General features: G+C 40.2%; 2 protein-coding genes and 2 non-coding genes across 12 annotated transcripts in view; 2 read left to right on the forward strand and 2 right to left on the reverse strand.

The window, feature by feature from the left end:
• Nucleotides 1-192: 192 nt before the first annotated feature.
• grid2ipb (glutamate receptor, ionotropic, delta 2 (Grid2) interacting protein, b) overlaps nt 193-24,073 on the reverse strand; it is a 27,291-nt gene continuing 3,410 nt past the window's right edge. The window contains exons 5-26 of one of the 7 annotated variants that reach the window (XM_088438918.1): nt 18,516-18,797; nt 16,576-16,661; nt 14,517-14,586; nt 12,624-12,776; nt 12,394-12,549; nt 10,910-11,061; nt 10,667-10,798; nt 9,427-9,512; nt 9,130-9,280; nt 8,004-8,320; nt 7,829-7,873; nt 6,209-6,931; nt 5,239-5,388; nt 5,049-5,136; nt 4,396-4,485; nt 3,241-3,437; nt 2,977-3,132; nt 2,676-2,762; nt 2,475-2,604; nt 2,264-2,382; nt 1,972-2,136; nt 193-1,451 (exon numbers count right to left, since the gene is read on the reverse strand). In XM_088438918.1, coding sequence (XP_088295044.1) covers nt 1,380-1,451; nt 1,972-2,136; nt 2,264-2,382; nt 2,475-2,604; nt 2,676-2,762; nt 2,977-3,132; nt 3,241-3,437; nt 4,396-4,485; nt 5,049-5,136; nt 5,239-5,388; nt 6,209-6,931; nt 7,829-7,873; nt 8,004-8,320; nt 9,130-9,280; nt 9,427-9,512; nt 10,667-10,798; nt 10,910-11,061; nt 12,394-12,549; nt 12,624-12,776; nt 14,517-14,586; nt 16,576-16,661; nt 18,516-18,797 — 3,607 coding nt within the window. In that variant the 3' untranslated portion in view covers nt 193-1,379. Of the gene's footprint in view, nt 1,452-1,971; nt 2,137-2,263; nt 2,383-2,474; nt 2,605-2,675; nt 2,763-2,976; nt 3,133-3,240; nt 3,438-4,395; nt 4,486-5,048; nt 5,137-5,238; nt 5,389-6,208; nt 6,932-7,828; nt 7,874-8,003; nt 8,321-9,129; nt 9,281-9,426; nt 9,513-10,666; nt 10,802-10,909; nt 11,062-12,393; nt 12,550-12,623; nt 12,777-14,516; nt 14,587-16,575; nt 16,662-18,515; nt 19,046-24,073 lie in introns of those variants that run through there. The other 6 variants (XM_088438920.1, XM_088438919.1, XM_088438917.1 and 3 more) reach the window with 6 other exon arrangements.
• trnam-cau (transfer RNA methionine (anticodon CAU)) lies at nt 13,440-13,512 on the reverse strand. Its single transcript has one exon. It is a non-coding gene; the product is annotated as a tRNA-Met (tRNA).
• zdhhc4 (zDHHC palmitoyltransferase 4) overlaps nt 18,647-24,073 on the forward strand; it is a 13,593-nt gene continuing 8,166 nt past the window's right edge. For 2 of the 3 annotated variants that reach the window (XM_088438928.1, XM_088438930.1), the window contains exons 1-2: nt 20,130-20,256; nt 21,449-21,582. The gene's annotated coding sequence lies outside the window, so the exon portion shown is untranslated. Of the gene's footprint in view, nt 18,834-20,129; nt 20,257-21,448; nt 21,583-24,073 lie in introns of those variants that run through there. The other variant, XM_088438929.1, reaches the window with a different exon arrangement.
• On the forward strand, nt 20,144-20,216 carry trnam-cau (transfer RNA methionine (anticodon CAU)). The gene has a single exon. It is a non-coding gene; the product is annotated as a tRNA-Met (tRNA).

Genomic DNA, 24,073 nt, shown 5'->3' on the forward strand with positions numbered 1-24,073 from the left:
AAGTTGTGCACAAGTTATGATTTTTTAAAGATGTTTACATTAAACCTATATTTATTCCGTTTCCTACACATTATTTTTGACTGAACAGTTTGGACATATTTTTTTTAAACAAATAAAACCTTATTTAGATCAATGTTAAGTTCATCACATTGATTAAAATCGTAACCTTCGTCCAAAATAAAGAGACATTACTTTCAAGTGAGATATGTTTTATAGATCAAAAACAATGACTCAAAACACAAGGGGTCAAACAGTCACATGACTTCTACTAAAAACACAAAACTGACAAAAAAAAAAAAAGCTTGCTCAATAGAACATGTTCTTTTTTAAAATAGATGTTGTTTGCTACCACCTGCATCAACATGCAACCGATTTAGACCAGAAACACAGTTACGATACTTAGCAGCAGTTCTGGTTGCATTTTACGAGAAAACTAACACTCCACTTTGAAAGCTGTGCAACATTGAGAAATAATTGTCGAGTGACTCTTTAACAAGAAAATCCAAACCAGAACTCCACCCGGGACCACCCGAGCACTCACAAAGAAAACAGTGAACAGTGCATAGGCAAAACATGGAAATTTTACAATCTCAATAATACAACACAGAGTACACCACAGCTACTGGTACAACTGTGGATGAGTCATGAGGTCACCATGGCAACCAGAAAAGCACTTATAATGGATCATTTACAGGCCCTTTTATGAGCAGAACCTTGTATTGGGAAAAGCCAGAAGCTTCAAGAGAATTCATCATTGATTTTGTTGACACAAATGTACGATGAAATGCTTCACTATTGTAAAAATACTGTGAATTTTGCCATAAATGGCTCATGAAGGAAACGACAATTTCTCCTTCTATCAAAGGAATGACATCTTGTTTTTGGAAAAAAAAATGTTTTAGGGCCCCTAGCTGAGCTGCTGCGAACAGTGCCTCCTATAAAAATAACTCATACAATTTAATCTTTATGTCAAGCCATTAAAACTAGTTTATTATTTTCAAACATTTACTGTAATGAGGATGTGAACTTTCTCAAAAATGTTGCCATCATGTAAATGTGAACTGGAAACTGCCTTTATCTTTGCTAAATCCTTACAATATGACAAAATATACATTATTTCTAATCTTATAATAAATATATCTTGCTAGGATTACTTCCACATAGTTTAAATGACATAAATTGGTCAAGTGCTGATTATTTTGGACTGCTCTGCCAAGCACCTGTAATAATAGCTCTCTTCCACACGAGGGCGCTCCTGATTACCTACATGGGTGCTGTATGTCCTTTCTGCTGGAAGAAGTGGCTCTGAACCTTTTGGGGAAAATGCATCATCACCACGTCATTTTTGGCACTTTGGTTGTGGGGAAGGATGTTGTCGTCTACCAGGCAAGTGGAGAAGACAATCTGGGGCTTCTGGGGTTTTCGGGGGTCTGGGTCTCATTGAGGGCCCTCTGGAAGCGGAAAAGAAGAACCCGTTAGTTTAACACATGCAGTGTTTCTTCGCATAGTTAACAAATGCTATTTGCAAAATGGCCAAATGATTTCAAGCTTATTATCTGTTATTTGAGTTAGGGTTAAGCTTTTGTTGTAACGCCCTCATGCCTGTCTCAAAATATCGTAAAGATATTGCATTGGTGCTTTATTTTGTCAGATCTGTCTAAAAAAAAAAAAAAGTGATCTGTAGCATCTTTAGTAGTCTTAAAGATGTTAAAAATCGCCAACATGATTACAAACTTAACATGCCCTCCAACTAGTCTTTATCTTTAAAATTAAATTGCTTACAGATGATTGATTTGAACAAAAATAAGAATAATAAAAGCCCTGAAGTGCAAAAATTCTGGTTGGTAGATAATCTCACACCTCAAATACTAGTACGTACTTTCCTATCAGCCATTTTGTTATGTCTTTGCCTCAGTGACACCTAGCAACAATAGCGTATTTTTAGATCTGAGTTTAGATCTGACCACTCACCTCAAATTTAGAAATGAATTCTGCAAAAATGGCAAAAAAAGAATCAGTGCTGGTGGACTTGCTATCTTCTCCAAAGAAGGAGGCCACTTTGGAGAACTCCTCCATTGCTCGGCTCTGCAGAGACTCCAAAGACTGGATTGCGGGGTGGCTGTTCTCCAGAAAACTCTGTTGGAGGACACACATCGAACCATGAAATCCTCCAGCTTTCCCAACCACTTACTCCTGTCCCGAAAACCGGGTTGGTCCATTTTGATCATCTTGACGTTTTGTTTTTGTATTTCAGATGACGTACACTCATGACAGAAGCAAAGTGGTCCTCAGCTGTGGGAGGAATTTTCAGACAGGCTGCTCTGATGTCCTGGATGGTGGCGTGAAAGTCGCTCAGCTCTGTGGTCACCGCTCTCTGGTTGACTGGAGAAAAAAGACGTGTTTGAAATGCTGCTGAAGAGGTGTGTATTTGGCACTACTTTTTCAGCTTTTTTACTGAATTCGGTGTGTCGTACCTTTAGCAGCCAGAGGCACCGTGGTGAGATCTCTGGAAAAGTTAAGCAGCTCCGGGAAATGCTGGTACAGAGACTTCGCCAGAATGTGAAGGAAAGTCGATTTCCCGTCCACCGTTTTGGTCGTGCCGAGCTGGCAAACGTAATGAAACGATTAGACACGATCAATGGATCCCAAGAGGTGAAAGATGAGCCCGGTCGTACCTCGGTGAGAAAGTTGATCTTGAAACTGGTCGTCCTGTGGCTTTTGGGTTGGCCGTTGTTCAGGTAATTCCCCATTGCGAGTACAAACTGCGCAATAGCGAGGGAGCTCATTAGCGTCAAGCATTTTCAGCTGACGGCAATTGGAAAACGTATTCAAAAGGGTAATGCACAAAATAAGATTATTAAATCATCTATTGACAAATGTTTTTTACTTTACGGAAAATGAATATCGGATCCTAATATCGTGTATCAGCCTCTTTTACTACTTTATTCAGTACGTTTTAAGTGTGATTGTTTTCACCTCGAGAATTTTGGCCAGTTTCTTGCTGGTCTTCAGCTCCATTGATGCTTTGTAGATATAATCATAGGCCACCTTCATCTCCTCCATCCTCTCCTGCAGGGTGGTCTTGAAATGGAGGCTCCTTAGGCGCGTCTTGTACTCAGGCACCATCAGCATCTGGAATCGATCACCACTTATATCTACTGTATTTTCCCGGTGTGCCTTATAGTGCGGAAAATACGGTATTTTAAATTGTGTTGACTGTCAGCGTTGAATAGTCCTTACCTGGAAAATGAACTGGTCGGGCTCGCTCAATTTGGCCGGGTCCTGCTCGAACTGCTCATACTTTTTGACTTCATCCTCGTCAGGGGCATAGAGGAGCAGCTGCTTGATGTGAGTGGGCTCCAACCTGTCCGTGGTCATGTCCATCAGGACCCGGCGGAGCTCGTCGGGGGAGAGCTTCAGATGGGCGATGAGGATGGCTGAGGAAGAGGAGGTGGACAATTAGATTGAGGTTTGTCTGTCATACATGGATATATGATGACTTGCTAATGCTGGAAGCCTCGGGGAAGTTCTTCTAGCCTTGAGGCAAAAATCAGCAAGATTCCCTACATCACCATGGCAACAGTCATCATGAGCACTCAAATCATGGAGTGTTAAAAAAAACACTAAAATAGCCAGCCAGAACAGACACAGCACTACTGCTAATAAGCCTGTAAAAAGCACTTCAACTAACAATCTCCTTTAACAAAAACAAGTAGCAAGACATGTACAAAAACAGCTGCGCCTGCTGTCGTCGCCATGGCAACACATAGCTTCCATTCGGACACATCATTCTGCACGTTCTATGGATTTCCGTTACACGAGATGGATTACAAAGTGTGCCCTTAAAAAATAACAATACTCTGGGGTTCTGGTTATAAATACATTATCAGTCAAAAGTTTGGGAACACTGCAAAATTCAAATGGTCTCAGCACATTGAGAAGTCAAGAAATTCAAGTTATCAAAAGGGGAAATCAAGTCAAAAAATTTCTAAACAATATTATGCATCTTATTATCCATGCATACCCACTAGCCTAAACACAGCACACTGATTAATATTACATTTTGAGGAATATGAATTAAGCAGCAAAATCTATCCATTGTTATTTATCTCAGGTGGCGGCCATTTTCCCACTTGCTGTCTACTGGAAATGACATCAGTGTTGTTCAGGGGTTAGATAATAACCAATCATGCCTCGGCTTGCAAACCTCACCTGATAAAACACGTGATCGTGATTAGTCAGAATGAATTTATATAAAAAAAATCTGGCTATGCCCTGTTAATTAGTGTTAATCTACAATTCAGTTTTGTTTTTGTTTTTAATATGAAAACTTGAATTGCGGGTTGTTGTCAAAATTTGTCAAGTACTGTTTTAATTCTAAAAGACTTAACTCACATGCATTGTAGGCTTTCTTGTGAGACAGAATCTCCACAACGTCTTTCTTTTTCAAGTTCTCTGGGAGGCAGGTCGGCTCTGGTGGAGACACTGGTAATTAAACAACAGTGTGAGGATGAATTCTCCAGGCACCAGGGATCGATAACACACACACACACACACACACACACACACACACACAGGCTTTTATATACAGTAACACAAACACACATACATTCCAGGATGATAAGTTAATAACACGGTTCTGTCGTGTGATTCTCTTGAGGCCAAAGTTCACTGACTGAGGACTACAATTTTTCTTTTCTATGGCAGAACTGTGTTATTACTGGACTGGAGGTGGGTGAAAGTGGCGCCTTATGGAGAATGGATTTGAAGGCAAGGTGAATGATGCAGGCCTCATCTATGTGACTGATATGACTGTAGAGGTACAAACAAAACAAGGTCAGTAAACAGATGGTGACATTGAACTTCTAGAAAAGCCAAGTGGATTCATCAAAGTTGAAAAACAATATCACATTTACAGTATATGGCTGTCAAACCTAAATTTCACCCATGAAATGAATGGGTCAAAGGTTAGCAAAGAAACAATATGTACAAGTAGCAATGAAATGATGACAACACAGAAAGATGAGAGGACATCCAAAAGAACTTACTGGATCTGCGTCGGGTGCCGAAGTGCAGATCGAGGTCCAAATACTTCACCATGTCCGTGAGCTTGTCGTAATCGGAATCCTCCCCGAGCTGGACAAACAACGACACATTGTAACTCCCCGGTGGGAATATTCTTGCGGGTACTAGGCAGGATTGCCTACGTGTGTACGGTATCATGCAGGAAGAGCCCACCTGACCCCAGATGGTGCCCTCAGAGTTCTCCACCTGCTCCCAGCGCAGCCTCTTCACGCTCATGTGGTTAGTGTCTGAGGCTTGACCCGGCAGAGGAAGAGGAGGAGGGTCGCAGGGCGGGGGCAAAGGTGGAGCGGGAGGAGGAGGAGCCTGAAATTACAATTAAAAAAGGCTTCTTACTAATCTTGACATAACCTTGATTGCATCAATTCAATTAACAAATAACTCAAAATACCAGTCCAATTCTACAGATAACTCACTTAGCATAACATTGAGTACAGCATGACTTTCTTTCATAAATTAATTGGATGAAGACAACCCCACTCAATATAAATGTATATTTTTTCAGGGCATTACAGACATCACCAAGAGTAAACTGTTTTTTCATTAACTCCACGCAATACTACACTTTGGTCATGTGCTACAATACAACCACTATATATTACATTTGTTTTTGTTTTTTTGTAGGTTTTATTTTTTTTGATAATATGATCTCTAAATAGCCATCTTTAAAATAGCCCTCATATGTTCTTGGGGGAATACTTGCCACCATATTAATGAGCCCTTCTTTCGTGCAACAACATTGCAAGATCAAAACTAACACAAAATCTGTTTTGACTTCTTCTTGCACGAAACACCCACGTGCCAAGAATAAGAAAAGAACATTTCTGGATGTCCTCCAGTGTTGTCCTTTGTTTGCTTTGTCACATTCCTCCTTTTTTTTTGTTGTTGCTGTGCTGAATGTGTCACTGGTATGATGTCACATTATTTATGTAACAGTAGTCACCATCCAGCCTACACATTTTGTGGCAATGGTTAAGACTTAAAATTGCTTTTTGTGATTTATTTAAACGCAAGCAATGCATTTATTAAAAATTTCATGGCTAGCCCAGCAAAAACGGAGCTTTTCAGTTTATAGCTGTCAATGGTAGTGTATTTCTTAAAAAAACGAAGTAGTGGTTTGTGTTACCTGCTGGGACTCCGGCTCTTCTCTGGGAGTTTTCGTGTGGCTGAGAAGTGCAGAGTGAGCGTTTGAAGGTTTGCAAAATGAGTCAGTGGGGTCTTGCGTGTGACCCCTTGCGGGACTGTGATCTTCCAGGGATGGAGGTAGCGGACCCTGATAGCTGTGCTGGTGGTGGAGCTGATGGTGCCTGTGTAGGACGAGCTGACTGGGCCTCAACATCTGAGGAGAGGGCTGGGGGGACGGCTGGCAAAGGGGCTGGGGTTGGCTGAGCTGGCGGGGGAGGTAGCCGGAGCGGGAGGAGCGCAGGATGGTGGTGGCGGTGAAGGTGGTGCGCCCGCGAGACAGCGTTTGGAAACGCTTTTCGTCTGCGCCCTCCCTGGCGGGCAGCACCTTGTGGAGGGGGGAGCGGTTGGACAGGAGGGTCCTCAGAGGGGGCGGAGGAGGGGGGATGATGGGGTGGTGAGGCTGGAAGGGCATACGGCTGCGAGGTACATGTTCTGGCGAGAAGCGGACGGGGGGCACGGGGTCGGTGAACGGGACCGGAGGCGGTAGCAAGACTTGGAAGGGGGGGGGAGGGGGGGGGCTTTGTATAGGAGGAGGGGGGATGTGCTCGGACCCGGAAGAGTAGCAGGGAGAGGAAACCTCGTCACCGCTACTGTGGTCCTCACTGCTGCCACTACTGAGCTGCCGACGCATAAAGCCCGAGTCCTGCTCCTCTGGGAAGCTCATCTGTGGGAAGAAACACACAATCAAGCTTTCTATTTCAGCTAAAAAGAGCTGCACTGCGTTAACTTGAATTATAGTTATAGATGTATAACAAATTAGTAGTCGAGGTAAAGTATTTGCAGTAAATGCTTTGTTTTTTTTCCCATTCTTTTCTACCTTCAGACTCTTCTTTAGCAGCACATTGTATAGATACAGTAGATAGGCTTTCAATCTTGCTGCTCACTTCTTGCCCCTGGTTAGCTGTATTATTATTATGACTGTTTTGGGTCATTTTCTCAATGATGAAGGCAAACCAGTTTGATATCATCTTTCTTTCTTTGATGACATTTATTTCTTAGCTTACTTGCTGCCAGCCCAGTTGCAGTTGCTGCCAATACCATTGACTATACTGTAGATATGTGACGTTTGAAGCCGTCTCTGGCGGTGACTGAGTTATCTGGAAGTTATTTCTGTAGATTTTTTTAGTTAATTTTGATGATGCCATCATCAATGAAGTGAGCATTCCCAGAATAAGCCATGCAAGAACAAGCCAGTCAACAGCAAAAGATTTTGATTCCTGTACCAATACTTTTGGAGGTTTATGACAGATTTTGGTATTTCTACAAAAAAAACTCCTTAAGGTCTTAACTTTCATGTCCCAAAAGCCAAAAGGGTCAAGTTGTAATCAAAGTATGAAAACAAGGAATTATTAGACAACACGCACTGATGAAAGATGAATGTGCCAAATGTGGTTTTGTTCCCACATACCGGACCAAAAAATAAAAAACAATGAAATGGAATTGCATGGAATTTGAACTTTAGTGTCATTCAAGCCGAATATTGTAACTGTATTTCCAGTCCTTAAAAGGCAGATGTACTATGATTAAACTACTGGTAATACTTATATCATATTTTACTTACAGGCACACGTTTTCTTCTGAAACCATGACAAGCACCTTGATATATCTGTTCATGTGACACAAGTGGTCATTGTAGAATATTAGAGGTCATCTAATGTCAACATGGGACTAAAGTGTAACAAATGAAGTACCAAATGCACAGCTAAAAAAAAGAAAAAAAAAAACATTTCCCTCACCTCCTCATAGTCATTCTCGTCTGGCACGTAGTCATCCAGAGTGACCCGGTGGCCCAGCTGCTCGCTGAGGGCATCCAAGAACTTGTCAGTGTCTCGGCTACGAGGCGGGCGGGAGAAAGTGAACAGCTTCCTGCGGCGGCCCAACGTGCCGGGGCTGTGTTGGGGTGATGCGGGGGGGCTCTCCAAGCTGACGTAGGGGTTGGAGTCCACGCTGCTTTGATGGTGGATTCCGTAGACGTTGGTAGGGAGGGGATCCTTCCAGGTCAGGGACAGGCCCGATTTGCGGTTGCCTGGAGAGCGAGAGAGTGAAGAAGTAGCTGTGGAGAAAACACCATTGTAGATATTTTTGAGAGATGTCCATTTTGTGATTTCTCTAAAAAAACCTTAACGTCTCAATTTTCATTTCACAGCAGCCAAAAGCTTCAAGTTGTAATCAAAATGTATGAAGAGAAGGAATTCATAGACAATGCTCACCATTGAAAGGTAAATGTGCCAGAACATGTTGTTTTTCAATACTAGGCATTTCAACTTTCAAATTGCTGTAGCTTTGTGCATTTATGAGCTCCTGACACTTTCTGTACATCCTTTCAAAGATAAATTAAGAGAAATTAAGTGTGGCATTATATGTTTGTACATTTTTGTTCTTTTAGGAATTTTGAATAATTAGCATATCAAACTGCTCATTTGTTGTTATAATTGTTGAATTTATTTTTATTATCAGTTTCGAGTCCCCAAATACTGCTTGAAGGCATTGATTTTTTTTTTTTTTAGTGCGCTCCTCTTTAGGGTTGCAGGTCAGATGAAGTTTATTTTAATGAGTTTTGCATACATAATTGGGGATAATTTGAATAATGACAGTGTTGTCGGTGTTACATCTTTTTTTTAAATGAGGCTCCCATTTGTTTTTACCCTCTAACAAAAACTACTTGTACAAAAACAAATGACTAAGATACATTGGGCCATGATGGTCACATGTGTGTTTTGATTATGTAACAATGACACAATGGTCATCGCCATCCAGGCCCAAGCCAATGAAAAGAGAGCATCATCTAGATGGCAACTGAAGCGCTTTTGAAGAGCGTGCGTCTGAGCGCGTATGCGCAGATGGTGTGGGTGTTTGGAGTACCTTTGAGTGGGGGCAGTGTGAGAGGGGAGAGAGAGCGGCCATAGGCCTCAGTCTGTCCCGGCCCCTCCGACTCTGCCGGGGTGCCCCCCTGCAGCGGAGACACACTCTTCCCTGCGTACAAATTCTCCAGCTCCGTGTACACACCTGACATCTATGAATGGACGCACGGTTAGCAGTAGCACACAAAGGCGGGCCTCTACTTTGAAGGTCCGCCATTGATCATAAGCTGTGCTTAGCGGCAGACCTTCAAATGATGCAAAGTGGCTTTTATAATGCCGTTGCCGGCATTATACCTACATGACTGAGGTCAGGAGACTCAGGGAAGGAGGTTCCATCTCCTGACTGCCTCTCCTCCTGGCTGCCACATTCATCCACATGAATTCCTGAAGCATAATAAAGCATGAGGAGCACTCGAAGATGGCGGACGGGATGAAGCAGAGCAGAATAGCATGGAAGTGCGAAAGGCAGATTGCTGAAAAGCTTTGCGGAAAATAGACCTCTGCTAAGAAGGTTATATTTTCACTAGCAACTGACAAGGCTGTGCGGTGCATTATAAATGTTGGGTGAACTTAAAAATTCCAAGGCAACAAACTTACATAACATTTTCAGCCGGGCATTTCAAATGCTTTTTTAGCAGTAAAATGTCATGCTCAGAATATCAACAACAACAACACACTGAAAATATTAACAGTTGCATTTCTGTCATATTTCGAGTTCTTTTCTATTTATATTTATGTAATCGGTGTGGCACTGCTACTTTTGTTGTATCCCTGCTTTACAGTGATATAAAGACATTGTTTTTTTTTCTTTTTTATTCTAATTTTAATAGTAAAATGATCACTTGATTTCTGAATTTATGACTAAAGTACTAAACTAAAATAATTGATATTAATTACGAGAATATATAACATAATTAGTTTAATACTTCATTACATAAAGTAATCCAGCTATTTTCAGACACCCCCTTAGCCTAAAACAACATTGAAAACGATATTACAGTAAATACTTGGGATTAAACCTATTGATGCTTAAAAGAAAAACATAAAAATATGTTTTTGGGATTAAATGATTTATTTATAGGCAATGTATTAACTACTGCTAAAATGGCCTAATAAATGTATCATTTCTACGGATAATTGGTTCTGTAAACTAATTTCTTTGAGAAAGTGAACTGTCAAATATCTTGATTTAATTGCCCAACTTGCAATGTTATTCAATTTTGAGTTCACCCTCATTTTTTAACCATGTAAACACTTTGTTGCTGTGGAAAATGGCAAGGTTATACCCAAAGTGAGTTGACCATTTCGCCTCAAGTTTAAATGGTCAAATATAGTTCATCTTTGTGTTCATTCAAAACAGGAGCAAAAACAAAAATGTCCTGTTTTATATTATAACACAGGCAGTTGACTCATTCACCGCCATTGACGGCTATAGACGTCATTTTAACTGAATGAGTCGAAGAATGATCTCTACATAGTAACCTAAGAGTGATATGGAAGATCGCTTTCCATGTCATTGCTAGCGGCATGCAGCGTACCCATTCCCAGGTGAGTTCCGATGATGCAGTCATCGGAACTCCTCTCTCGCACGCAGCCGCGATACGTCGTCCCAGATATTCGCACGGAGCTGCTCCTCCGGTGGTGTTCTGAACCGCCGTCGGGCTCTAATACTGCTGCAAAATTCACGTCAAAGTATACGAGCATTCATTAGCTTCCATAGATAACCATAAGAATCCTAATGTCACTTATTTAAATGAAAATATTCAAAAGCGTGAGCTCACCGCTGCTTTTGAAACCCAAGAAACGTGACAGCTTGCTCTGACAGCGTTCCTGCTCATCATAAGTCAGTAACTGGTATATAAATTGCCAGATCAACTGCTTAGCTGGTGTGTCCAATACCGGAAACACATCCACTATGAGGGTGTCCACATTCCTGCAGGGGAAAAAAAAAAACACACACACACACACACACATAACGTTTATGTATAATCAAGCACCAATGCGCTGTTGGCTCAAAATCAAAATTCTCAGCATTTGTGATAACATGGAGGATGAGAAGGGAGGTGTAAACAAGATGATCAAACAGGGGGAGGATATTTTTGTGTTTATGCCCTTGAGTGATTTTGCTGTACTATCTCGAATTGAATAGCTGCTTTGCTGCTGCTTGTCGCATTTGCATCAAAACAAATACATACAGGGCCAGAGTGTTCATATCTCAAAAAGCTTCAATAACACATTTCTTTACTATTAAATTCTGAGAGATTCTTTTTACATAAGCTTGCTCCTGCTTGTTTTGTGAATGTGTTGAGCAAAGTTTCTGGGTATGTGTGGATTTTAATTTTACGACTCCAATGGTGGTATGGCAAAATGTGACCTCCCAGCCATGTTGGTTGGTTGCGAGTAGAAGTAATGATTCTGATGATATTCTAAGAATATCTAGAGACAGCTTGATTTTAAATTTACGTTTAAATCAAGTGTAAATTTTACATGATCAGGATTGTTTGCCTCGATAATGATCGCTAACCTGTGAGTTTAAAAATAACCAGAAGATGCCGTGTTGTTTTTTGTGGTTAATTGGGATGGAAAACCTCTCACGATAACTGAATTCTATAAAGTAGGATACGTCCATTGAGAAAGTGTTTGAAATGTAATAAAATATAGCGGTAAAATATATCAAGCTAACAGAGCTGAATAAAAATAAACATTTTTTTTTTTATTATTCTCGTGCAGTGTCCCGCAGCAAATTACAACAAATGCTTCGCATGTTCATCATCCAGCTTGTTTAGTTAGCCCCACTTATTGGACAGGAGGGGTAGTGCAGTTTTTTTTTTCCCCTCTGCTCCACCAGGAACTAATTCCAAGGCGTCTTGATCTGAAAAAGGCTTATGATGTTCCTCGATCACCCATTTGACCTAAAATGCCAAACATTCAAGTTGATCAGATATATTAAACACAATAGATAAAATAACATGACGCCCGCCAGGAATTTTTACAGTGCCACTCCACGTTTTTACACAGATCTCTGATAACGTGAGTAATGTTTTTAAAATGAATATCAATATCACATGAAAGTATATACTATACTTTAGAGTTGTTTACCTATGTGCAACATCCTCACAAGTCTCCTGCACTGCACTGTACAGTTTCCCAGGCAACAGCAACCCTTCTTTCAATGCTTGTCAACCAGATGGATAACATTTTTTTTTTTTTTGCTCTTTTTGGGGGGATTCAATGAGAATATTAACTGACTCCATGCTGTGCTGACCTGTGCTGGAAAAAGGTCTCAAGGGCCTTGCAGACAGTGTAGCGCTCCTGGATTGTCAGTAAGTGCTCCAGCTGCTGGCTGAACGTCCGCCCGTGGACCTTGATGCTCGGTGGGAGTATATCTGCCACCCACTGGAGGGAGCTGAGGACAGGAGATCTGAAGAGCGGGAACATTTTTACGCACGTTCGTACTTCACGCGTTGAAGACGTCCCTGCGTTTTTAGCACTTACCTAGAGCGCGGCAAGGCGTTGGAAGAAAGACTCGGTGTTTCCTCCGGGTCTGTCGGGTCTGAGGAGTAATCGGACGGACCGTCTTCTATAACCAGAGTGGGCATCGCGCCGCTGCCCTGCAGCATTGACACCACCTTTTCATGGGAACAGTTCCTACGCAGGGAAAAGGCGGTAATAAAAAGAAGGCGGATGAAACAAGTGATGTACTTTTAGTCATAACACAAAGCATGAGTCAGAATGTTTCTGCAGGTTGAAGTGTATAATAATGATTTTAAAAAATGATGAAATGTACCACTTGAACTAGCATCACAAAGATGAGAATTTTTCATTTGTTTCAAGTGGTCAGTTATTTAGCAGTAAAAAGTTGATATATACTTTATAGTTACTCTGATCGCTAAATTATTATTCACATACAATTAAAACATTTAACAAGAAAAATAATTTAGTAATTCAATTTCAGTCATTCAGTGTTTCTTTCATTTAGGAGCCACCGCTCTCTGTCTTGCATATTTACACACGATGGCAAGTACAGTGGTTCTTGCATTACTTGAATTAAAAAAGAAAATCACTTTTTATTTTATTCCGTATCATATTTTGCCAAGTTTTTAAATGTTCTTTTGAATGTAAATTGAGGTTATTGGACTGATCTTTTATTTGTAAATTCCGCCCCCTCTTTTTCTTTTTTTTAATGAAGTGCTAAACTGCAATCAAACGTCATTTGTTTACATCGTTACCGGAACACCTGTCCTCGTTGCCGTTAAAAATTCAATCCCATCCAGTTTCATAGATAAAACCGTCATAAAAAAAAAAAAAACTTGCCCCGAGTGAGGCTCGAACTCACGACCTTCAGATTATGAGACTGACGCGCTGCCTACTGCGCCATCGAGGCTTGTGTCGATGAGAAACCAATATTTTGTTGTAACAACACGAAATGCACTGCGCCAACTGAAGTAATGCATCCTTCGAAAAAAGAACATTGCGATGTGACGTATGCACATTGTAAAATGCATGGCGACAATCATCTGAATTTATATGGGGAATTTGCGCCCTCTTGTGGACTTGGCCTCTATAGGTTTTTCCACGTTCAACTTCATTGAAACCCAAAAGTAACGGGACCTTAGAATTGGCTGTCCTGTCAGATTTTTGTTCTTGTCAGGCCAATCCCTTGTTTTGACCAATTAGCGCTTGTCATTAGCTAATCAGTTTAAGCAGTATTTAACTCTTTGTTTGCTGTCATTCTGTCTTGCCGTTTCCTTGTTTACATTGATGTTGCTGTTCCGTAGTGACATTTTTGCTTATTGGATTCTTTGAAAATGATTTGTTGGACTTTGTGCATTTCGATTCATCCCTATTCCTATTTTTTTTTTGCACCTCATTCCATTGCATAGGTGTACCTAATGAGAAGGCTGTCCAGTCTCCACTGTTATTGGTGAGTTTATATTCACGTTCTTCATTCTCACACCCACCCGTGCCCTCGGCAATCCATAGGGCTAAAAATTTGTTAAAGTACACGGAAGAACTACGACGCCTCCCACAAGAAAAGTTCTGCTTATATAAACAGTTGTGCCTTACATCATTTACTTACACACGTACTGAACTAAGCGCCGCTCCATTCTGTCTACCTCCAAATACAAAAAGATGGATGTGCTCATAAGTGATGCGCAGGCACATTTTATGTGTTGTGGAGGTTTGATTTATAGCTGACACTGACAATGTATTCAGTCTCAATGCAGAGAAGTGATATAATGAGTTCAAGACCATGACAGTAACAGTAAAAAAAAAAAAAAACGACGGCTGTGTGATGGATTATCTAACACAGCGGCAGTTGGCAAAGCACAACCTAATATTTGCAGCAATACAAGCTTGTTTTGAAAATATAAAACATGAGCTGACCTCATGTCCAGTCCATTGAGAAACAGGATGCGGTCGCCAGGTTTTAGTCCACATTCTTCAGCAGGACTATCTGAGAGGAACCAGAGATGGGCATTTTATTTATTCATTTATTTATTACTGGTTTGTCATTTACAGTTCTGTCGGTACCGTACACATTTGAACATGTCACACTACAAGTAAAAAGCAAAGTTTTGCTAAGCATAGCACAATTGCATTTTCTAGATAATGCTTTTTTGGGGGGGGTTCAAATGTCCATCCTCATCCTGCATTCCTGGCTAAGAGTTAGAGTGAGATTGTCACTGCGATGTGCTCATCGGTTACTTGAATGCCGTCAACTCCTTGTGCATTCCAGAATGCGCTGCTCAAAAGTGTGCAAGCGATTTATTCATTCAAATCATATTCATAAATCAAAATAACACAAATAAATCACTTAGTACATCATTCTAATCATTGCTTTTTTTACTTTAGGCCATACAATGAATCTGTTGGTGTACAGTAAGAATTTCAGTTCATGAAACCATGACTCTGAAACGTAGCGCCAACTCTGACCTCCCAGCCATGCTCGATATCTTCATTGTGAAGAAAGAGTTGCTTGGTATAACACATTAAAAAAAAAAAAACTCTTAATAGTAGCTGTTGCATACGAATGCTTTAGCCTTCAGCTAGTTATTCATGGATGCATGTGTGCTTGTTACCTATTTAGACTGTGTTTATACTTCCATGCTCCCAAGTATCTGATAGCATAACTATTTCTCAGGAATTTTTAAGATTTAACTGAATGAAGTGACAAATCCACCTGCCACCCAACTGCCCACCTTTGCAAATATTTTCCAGCAATTTATTGGTGCTCCTCACAAAGCTGTTATCCATAAAAATGGCCACATAGACTGTCAGTCTTTATCTGTCACCTAACCAAACCACCACCAAGAAAATCTGATGTCCATGTGAGATTTTTTTTTTACATAACATACTGCTCTCAGGGGACGCTATTATGAGTGTGCTGCTAGCACATAAAGTTGTCACGGGGTGTCAAAAGTGTGAAAGACCATCTTCTGGTCCTCGGCAGAGGATCTGCGATCATGATGAGAGTCACGCCTGCCACCTCCGCCATCTCCATACCAACCTCCATAAGGCCCACTGAGTCAACGTGTTCTCCAGCACATGGCGGTGGGAGATGGTTGTGGGCGGCAGCTGTGCCGTCATCATCAAACACGCACGCAGAAAGCAACTCACGCAAACAGGCCAGACGCAGCAATCTCAGCGTCTGTTCGGCTTTTGAGTTCATTCTTAAATAGCTCGAGTCAAATAAAATCACATTACAGTCGGAACTTTGAAAACACACCTAAAGAACCTGCTTGGATACGTTCGGGAATGGGGGTATGTGACATTTTAAAATATCTTTAATATATCTTTAAATATCTTTAAAAAGTAGCCTCTATGCTAAAATCCTTTGAATATAACTTACGATATTTCACTATGTCAGAACAATAAACAGTAAGTTCGTAAAATAATATTACATACAGTAGGATATTCAATTTAATTCCTCTGAAAATTCAATCTCTTGCTGCATTGCTGGATATACTTTTTTTTGCTGTTTGATAATTTACAGTAATTTGACCCTTACATTTTTCTATTTTTCTGTATGCAGCCCTCAAGGGGAAAAGTTTGATCACCCCTGCCTTAGTCAAACACATGAACCACAAGTAGCTGGAATTGAATTTCTGCACTCATATATATATATATATATATATATATATATATATATATATATATATATATATATATATATATATATATATATATATATATATATATATATATATATATATAGAGTATATATATACAGTATATATATACACACATATATACACACACACACACACATGTGTCTTTGGAATTTAATAAATTAATATTTAATCTCAGTCGAATCAGCTTCCTGCTACATTCATCATTTATAAAAGATGCCCTCGGAGCGCAAGGGCTGACAACCAGCACACTCACCCCACACGTTCCACTCGCTGCGCTCGGTTGGGTATTAGATTTAAAGATAGAAAGGCACCTGCGATGACCGAATCGATGCAGACTGGCGCGTGACCTCGCAGCGTGAAGCCGAAAGTCTTCTTGCCTCTGTAGATGCGGATGAGCCTTAAAAAAAAAAAAAAAAGATCACGGGATATAACTGCAGTTTGATATCTTTTGTACCTTTTTAAGTTGTTTACTCCAGCGGAGACAAACACACGGGAATAGATATACACGATATACAGTCTGGCAGGAATAGGCAGGTTGCCATGGCGATGAGTCAAGGCAAGCTCCCTAGATCCGTAAACAGGGTCGAGAGGCCAAAAGATGTTCGTTATAGCTCGGCGGCTGTTACATAAATGCAGATGGGTGGGCGGGATGCAAGGGGGGTCCACGAGGAGGGTGTCGGGGGTAAAAACTTGGTGCTCAGGCAGCTCAAAGCCGTTTGGACTCCCCTAAGTCATCACGGCGGCCCGTCACACTCAAATCATCAAACCCCCTGACGATTACATAACATCACTCCAGGGTAGACAAAAGCTTTGTAAAAGTACATATATAGCAGCTCGACACTGGATGGATGGCCGACTTGACAACTATCACTGCGCGTCATGATGGCTTCACTCAAATGTGATGTAATATGTATTTCTAAGTATATGGGCATCTACAATAGAGTCATTCCTGTACATTGTGTTACCAAGGAGATGGTTACATACAATAGCGGGGTGATCGCCGTATATATGGAGTGGAGGATGCCATTTTCTATTTACTCAACAAAAAGACCGTATGCATTATGGTTCACTTAGACCTGAAAATGTTGTATATTTATATTTGATTGGTGAACCAAACAATTTAGTAAAAAAAAAAAAAAGAATATTTTAGAATTTAGACAGCTTATTCTTATTCTTATTTTGACAGTCATGATGTGGATGATGCATTATAATCTGAATCTTGTTTCAACCTCTCCTAAAGTTGTTTTGCACATCCCAATCAGTTTTTTTTTTTTTATGTGGAATATGCTTTATTACCCATTTCCTTGATCTTCTTAATGTGAGGCTATTTGAATTTGCTATTTGAATGTTTGACTCTACAGCAGCTTTGCACATTTTGGTATTTTCTCAGTCTGATTTATGATATGAAAGATGCTTTATGACCTCTTTCCTTGACCTCTCAACAATTTTGAAACAAATTGAATTTGAAAATGTTTTCAAATGTCTGAATGGTATAACAGTTTTGCACATCTTTGTATTTTCTCAGTCAGCTTTATGATGTGGAAGGTGCTTTATGACCTCTTTCCTTGACCTCTTAATGTGTTTGAAACCATTTAAATCAAAGTTGTTTTTGAGCTTCTGATTGGTACAACAGCTTTGCACATCTTAGTATTTTCCCAGGCATCTTTATGATGTGGAAGATGCTTTCTGACTTGTTTCTTACTTGTGTCTGAAGTCAGTTTAATTTCCCCAAACCTTTGACTGCTACAACAGCTTTGCACATATTGGAATTTTCTAAGTCATCTTTATGATGTGAAAGATGCGTTATGACCTATTTCATTGACCTCTGAACACATTTGAGACAAATTTGCAGATGTTTCCAAATGTATGAATGGTATGACATGGTATTTTCTCAGCCAGCTTAATGATGTGGATGATACTTCATGATTCCTAAAATGTTTGAGACCATTTGGATATGACAGTGTTTGCAAACCTTTGACTGGTATAAAAACTTTGCACATCCTGATATTTTCAGTCAGCTTTGTGATGTGGAAGATACTTTAGTACCTTTGTCTCTTACCACTTAATGTATTGAGGCCATTAGAATTCGAAGCTGTTTCCAAACCTTTGACTCATTGTGTGACAAAATATTGATTTGGCTGATAAACGATACAAATCAATACGCTTGTTAACTCATTCACTGCCATTGACAGCTATTGACGTCAAAACCCCATTTTAATGAATGGCATAATTTGAGATTAGAGATACTCACCTCTGATTGGGTCCAATGGGGGGATGCGAAGGAACTCCCGAAACTGACTTCCTGTGTCCTCTGTCTCTTTCCGCCTCGCCCCTCGCACCGGGTTCCCCTCCATCCCGGGGCACGGAACTTGCCCGTTTGGTTCCGTGGTGGCGGTCCGAGTGGTCCTCGCTGCGGCTGCGACGGACTCTTCCCTGCGGTTCGCTGATGCTCTTACTGCGGCACAGCCTGTTGATTACATTCTGAGAGACGGACTCATCGAAACGCTGCCGGTGCTTCTTGGGAATGAAGATTCTGGCCAGCATGGCAGCATGTGAAGCAAACAAGAAGGTGATGTTAGTCCACCAGATGGGGATCTATAGTACAAGGTCCGACTTGATCCACAAATTAATTGCTTAACATCCTCCAGGTCTTGTTTACATCCAATAGACCCCTAGGTTGAAGGTAGACAGATAAAAAGCTTTCAAGTGAGTTGAAAAAGTCAGAGCTGGAGTCTGGGTTTTGCTAGCAGGAGTCTGACTGCAGCAGTGTGAGGAAGCTGAGTCTGAATACAGCAAGAGATAAAGGTGTGGGATGGAGTGTGATGAGCATGGGATTCCTCCTCGGCCGCCTCTTTCTCGCTCTCTCTCTCCATCTACAGCATCTCCCACACTTCCGCCTGTTCGTCACCTTTGCATGAGCGCAAAGCTGTCATCATCGTATTGACCCGAGACCTCACCGCTTTTACCAATTTGACAAAACGGCTCAGCACTCGGCCCACAATTATATGTTTTTTTTTTCACTCCGTGAAGTAATCGACAATTTAAATGAGCTCAACAATAAAAAGCCATTCATCTTATGTAACTCATAGAAAACAGACACAACCGGGATTCTCGTTGTTGACATATTCACTTTTAACCAATATTCTGATGCTGAATGTTCAAAGAGGTTTTCTGAATCATCAGAAGAATCAGAACAGAGGCACTACTGATGATTCAAACAAACAGCAATTTGGTCGTTTTTCTTTGTCCATAAACCCTCTAAAAGGCAAGGTCTAAAAATGTAATCTGATAAATATCGCATCTGCAGAATCTACTGAAAATGACCTCACAGTGGTCAGGTAATGTCCAATCACTGCTCAGCCGTTTTCTGATTATTTTTTTTTTCTTGGAATATTCCCCTATTTTCTGGATTTAATCACGTGACGGTTACAAACTGAACCTTGAGCCCTAAAAGACATGTTACGTCATTTTAAGTTCACAGCAACAGGCAAAATGCCTTTTAAAGGTATTGATTGTACATAAAATAATTATCAAACTAAGTGGCAAAAATATTAAAATAGAAGTCAACCACCTATAAAATTGCATAAAATTATATGTTGTATGCACCCGACGAGTCTAAGCACGATTCATTTTGATCCCGTTACCCGAGCGCTGAGCAACTGTGACGTCATTTTCAAGCGACGGGCAAGTGTCAAAATGTCCACAACCTAAGTGAACATAATGGAATGGAAACTTTAATTGCATAACTGACTGCATGATCCTATTGGAATATTTCTAGCCTTAATTCCCAGCATGCATAAAAAAGTTAGTTTATTAATGTTAGAGCGCACGCGAACGCGTTTACGTGCGCGTTGCCTCATAACGATTTGTGTCATGTAAGCCTCGATGGCGCAGTAGGCAGCGCGTCAGTCTCATAATCTGAAGGTCGTGAGTTCGAGCCTCACTCGGGGCACTTCTTTTTGTGTTCAAATAAATCGTTCATCGTATCAATGGTAAGAGTAAAACAAAACCCTATTTTTCAGTCTACCCCCACGCTGCTCATGACGTCATCGCAGCAGTTGTACCTGGCAAGCATCTCTTTATTTGTATATATGTACATGCTATACCCCTTAAAACGCAATTTGCCTCGATTTTGTTAATATCAAATGATCCAAGAGAGTCTGGTTCATAAACATAACACTTGCGATCCCCACCTACGCCAACCTGCTGGGTTCTGACTTGTTGATTTGCTGCTGATTGAATAAATTAGCCATAATCAGGCAAAGTGGAATGCCCTCCATGGTGACTAATTAGCATGCAAATAGAAGTGGAACAGGACATCTGCTACTGATGCAACCTGATTTATTCAGCAATAAACACTAATAAAATATAATTATGAGTGTAGCATTTCAAATATCCATTTGTCTAACATTCTCTATCGTTTACGGTCAAAGGTGAGAAGTAGGATCATATCGTCTTCTCAGGAGACATTTCAGGATCCATTTACGTTTCATAAAACATTTTTAACGTCTGTTTATGTGTTTTTATGGTTGCTTTCTTTTTAAATGACTTAGTCTTCAGGCAAATGTGCCCAGGTAAACAGGGCATGCATTTTTAGCTTTCTGTCACTGCAGATTTTTTATTTTTTTTGTATTACTGTGTGTGTGTGCGTGCTGAGACTACTGGCTATGATAAACAGAACCATGGGATTTAAATAAATGCTCAGCAGCCATGTAGGTGTCGGCACCCACACAGCCCCTTGCTGTTTGTTATCTGCGTCTCTTCTGTCATCTGTTTGTACCATAAACAGAATACAGTGTGTGCGCGCGTGTGTGCAGTTTCGGTTTTTTTGCCTTATCATGGGGACCACATCCCTGGTTTTATTGTCCTTGTGGGGGCCAATTTGTTGGACCCCGCTTTTTGAGGGTAAAGCCTTATTTTTAGAGTATAGTTTTGAATATTTTAGTTGAGGTGACAGTAAGAGTCAAGCAATCTGTTGTGATATTTAAGGTTAGCAAATGCATTATGTCAATGGGATGTCCCCACTACGATAGAAACTCCACCGTGCATGCGTGTGTGACTTTCAGCCATTATTTCCCCAATTAAACTGACTGATGTGTTAAAACAGCCATCTCATCACAAAAAAAGTTTCCCGCCTCTATTCGCCGAAACTAAACGAGTGTTCCGATTTGACCTCATTTATAGGGAAGAGAGAATCTATAATTATCCGATTGAAGCTTTTAGAAGAGGAAGCAAGAGGAGAAAGCAGCGGTGTTTTTTCTCCAAAGGGAAGAATGACGAGCCGAAAACTACAAAGAGCAGACCTCATTTCATCTCAGGTGTGTGCCTACAGATGTGACTCAGAGGCTAAACAGTCAATTTGACATCTTTCCGGAGAAGAATAATGAAACTATACGATTCAGATGACAATTATTTGGTTAAAAACACACTTTTGTTAACCTACATTGATTACTGAAATGCAATCACATGATGACTCTGATTTGTTTGCTATGGCGTATTTACTTGAACAACAATAAGGCGGTTAGAATTATGAATCAGTCATTAATCGATTAATTTGTCGTAGTTTATTGATTGTTATACTTATGTTTTCATTGAGTATCAAAGTAGTCATTTACTTTTGGGGATTTAGTACTCAAGTATTTCAATACGATGTGCTGAAGTAATCAATTATTTGAGGTAACTAAGTACTCAAGTAATTGGGTACTTTGATATTCATGTACTTTAGGTACTTACTTCAACCCTTTACTGGGCACAGCGGCTACTTTGGGCTGATTTTTTTTTTTTTTGTTTGTTTTGTTACCTTATTGCCTACTTTATTATTTGCTTGATTGTGGAATGTAGTCTGCTCAGGGAAGTGAACAGAATAAGAATTGTGGATTACCAAGGGTAATCTTGTAATGAGTTATACAAGATTTCACCTAGTTGTTGATGAATCGATAAATCGTTGCACTGAACTCATTTTTGCTCTCTTATGTAGCTAAATAGCTAAATATTATTTTAATGTTCATGGTTTTGGCTCCCATTTTGTAATACCGCTGTCCACGGTTCTGAAATCGCAACGTTGTGTGACTGCAACATTTAATAGTGATGCAATATAACTTTATAGCACTAGTGTATTAAATTAAATATATAATACCAACAGAGCAGTAATACTCCAGTTCCATATTGTACTTTCATCCTGAAACTCATGCATTGCCAGCTATATTTTTCACCCTAAAAAAAAGCACTGAGGCAAATTTGCAGTGCTGCATTTCAGCTGTATCTGCAGCCGCTTCCTCCCACAGCCTCTACCTAAACACTATCATTACCAATGCACAGCAGAGCCCAAACCAGATCAGGAAAAAAAAACACTCTCAGTTAACCAATAAAGCTATTCGCTTTTTTCATGTTGCCATGAAAAAAAATGCAGCAAATGCAGCAACCAACTCATATCTTTTCAATATCAACACAGCATCAATCATTTTAATGACTTCTGCACACCAAGCGATTTATAACAATACACATTCTGTTTGTTTATCATATTACCAGTGCAGGGCATACTTTTCTTTATAAAAAAAAATTGCATTGATAGAACACAGCTGACTCAAAAACACGAAAAACATAAAGAAATATATCTTACTCACCCCAGGCAATTCATTGTTTTAGCGCTGAGCCATGCTTAACCGTAGAAGTAACACAGTATCACACACACCTCTCGACTAAATTACCAAGTGAGAGGGAATCAAAGATTTTGGTAGGAGCGATCCGGAGTTCCTCCACCACTAAGTGTCAGGTGGGGATGGACCGCAGAGAGGAGGTGGGGGCTCGGAACAGGATAACCCGAGGAAAATACAAGATAAATATCTGCTCGGCGGGAGAGTTGTGAAAAGGAAAATCACAAGGACGGCATTAATAATCTTAGTGCAAATAGGAGTTCATTATCACATATAAAGGCTCATAAGTGGAGTGGTTGTTGAATTATTCATGGGTAACTCAAGTAGAATCACACTTAAAATGCCATCGTTGCTTCAGATCCGAGGAGGAAAAACCGCCTGCTCTTTTTAAAAAGCCTTCTTGTAGTATATGCAGAGTGGCGTAGTATTTGTGAGTAGGAAGCGAGCGGTAGTAAGAGAATAATTGGCTGCTTTTATTGGCTGCTCTTGTGGAGTAAGTGCAATCTGTGGACAAACTGTCAAGGGGATGGAGTGGAAAAATAAGGCAGTCTTTTTTGGATGGTAGACAAACAGGTAATTCTGGCTGTCTGGAATGGATTTTTTTTTTTTCCTTCCACGTTAGGTTATTTGGTGGGATTCCAGTTTTGTGAATATCCTAAAACACCAGATGGACTGCTTCACCAATTTAAAAAAAAACAAAACAATTATATCATCAGTCTGCAATGTTGAAAAACCTGCGTCGATACTACACTGATTGGTTGGATGTCCAATTTGTCATATCCGTCGTGTAGGACCAATCAGATTGCAAAAATTAACAAGCATATTTTGCTGAAGCAAGTACACGGTTTCCATCAATAAAAGTTATTAAGGTTTTAACCCTTGAGGTACAAAGGAACATAAATGGTACCCGTTATGAAGTGTGTTAGTAAAAATGTTTTTTTATGATCTTTTACATAAACACAAATTGTGGATTATTTTCCCAACAATATGTATTATATTTGAGATTAATATAGTCGGGGCTTTAGGGAGTCAATAATTCATAATTACCAACATCGTCACTGATTTTAATGCATAAATGGTTCACGTTATTAGTTAAATTGTGTTGTGTTTTATGCCGGTTTTGTCATAACAAACAAAAAATATGTATTTTTTTTGA

The sequence above is a fragment of the Hippichthys cyanospilos genome, chromosome 17 (genome assembly GCF_059441005.1).
Source record: "Hippichthys cyanospilos isolate Australia breed blue-spotted pipefish chromosome 17, RoL_Hcya_1.0, whole genome shotgun sequence".
Classification (NCBI taxonomy): Eukaryota; Metazoa; Chordata; class Actinopteri; order Syngnathiformes; family Syngnathidae; genus Hippichthys; species Hippichthys cyanospilos.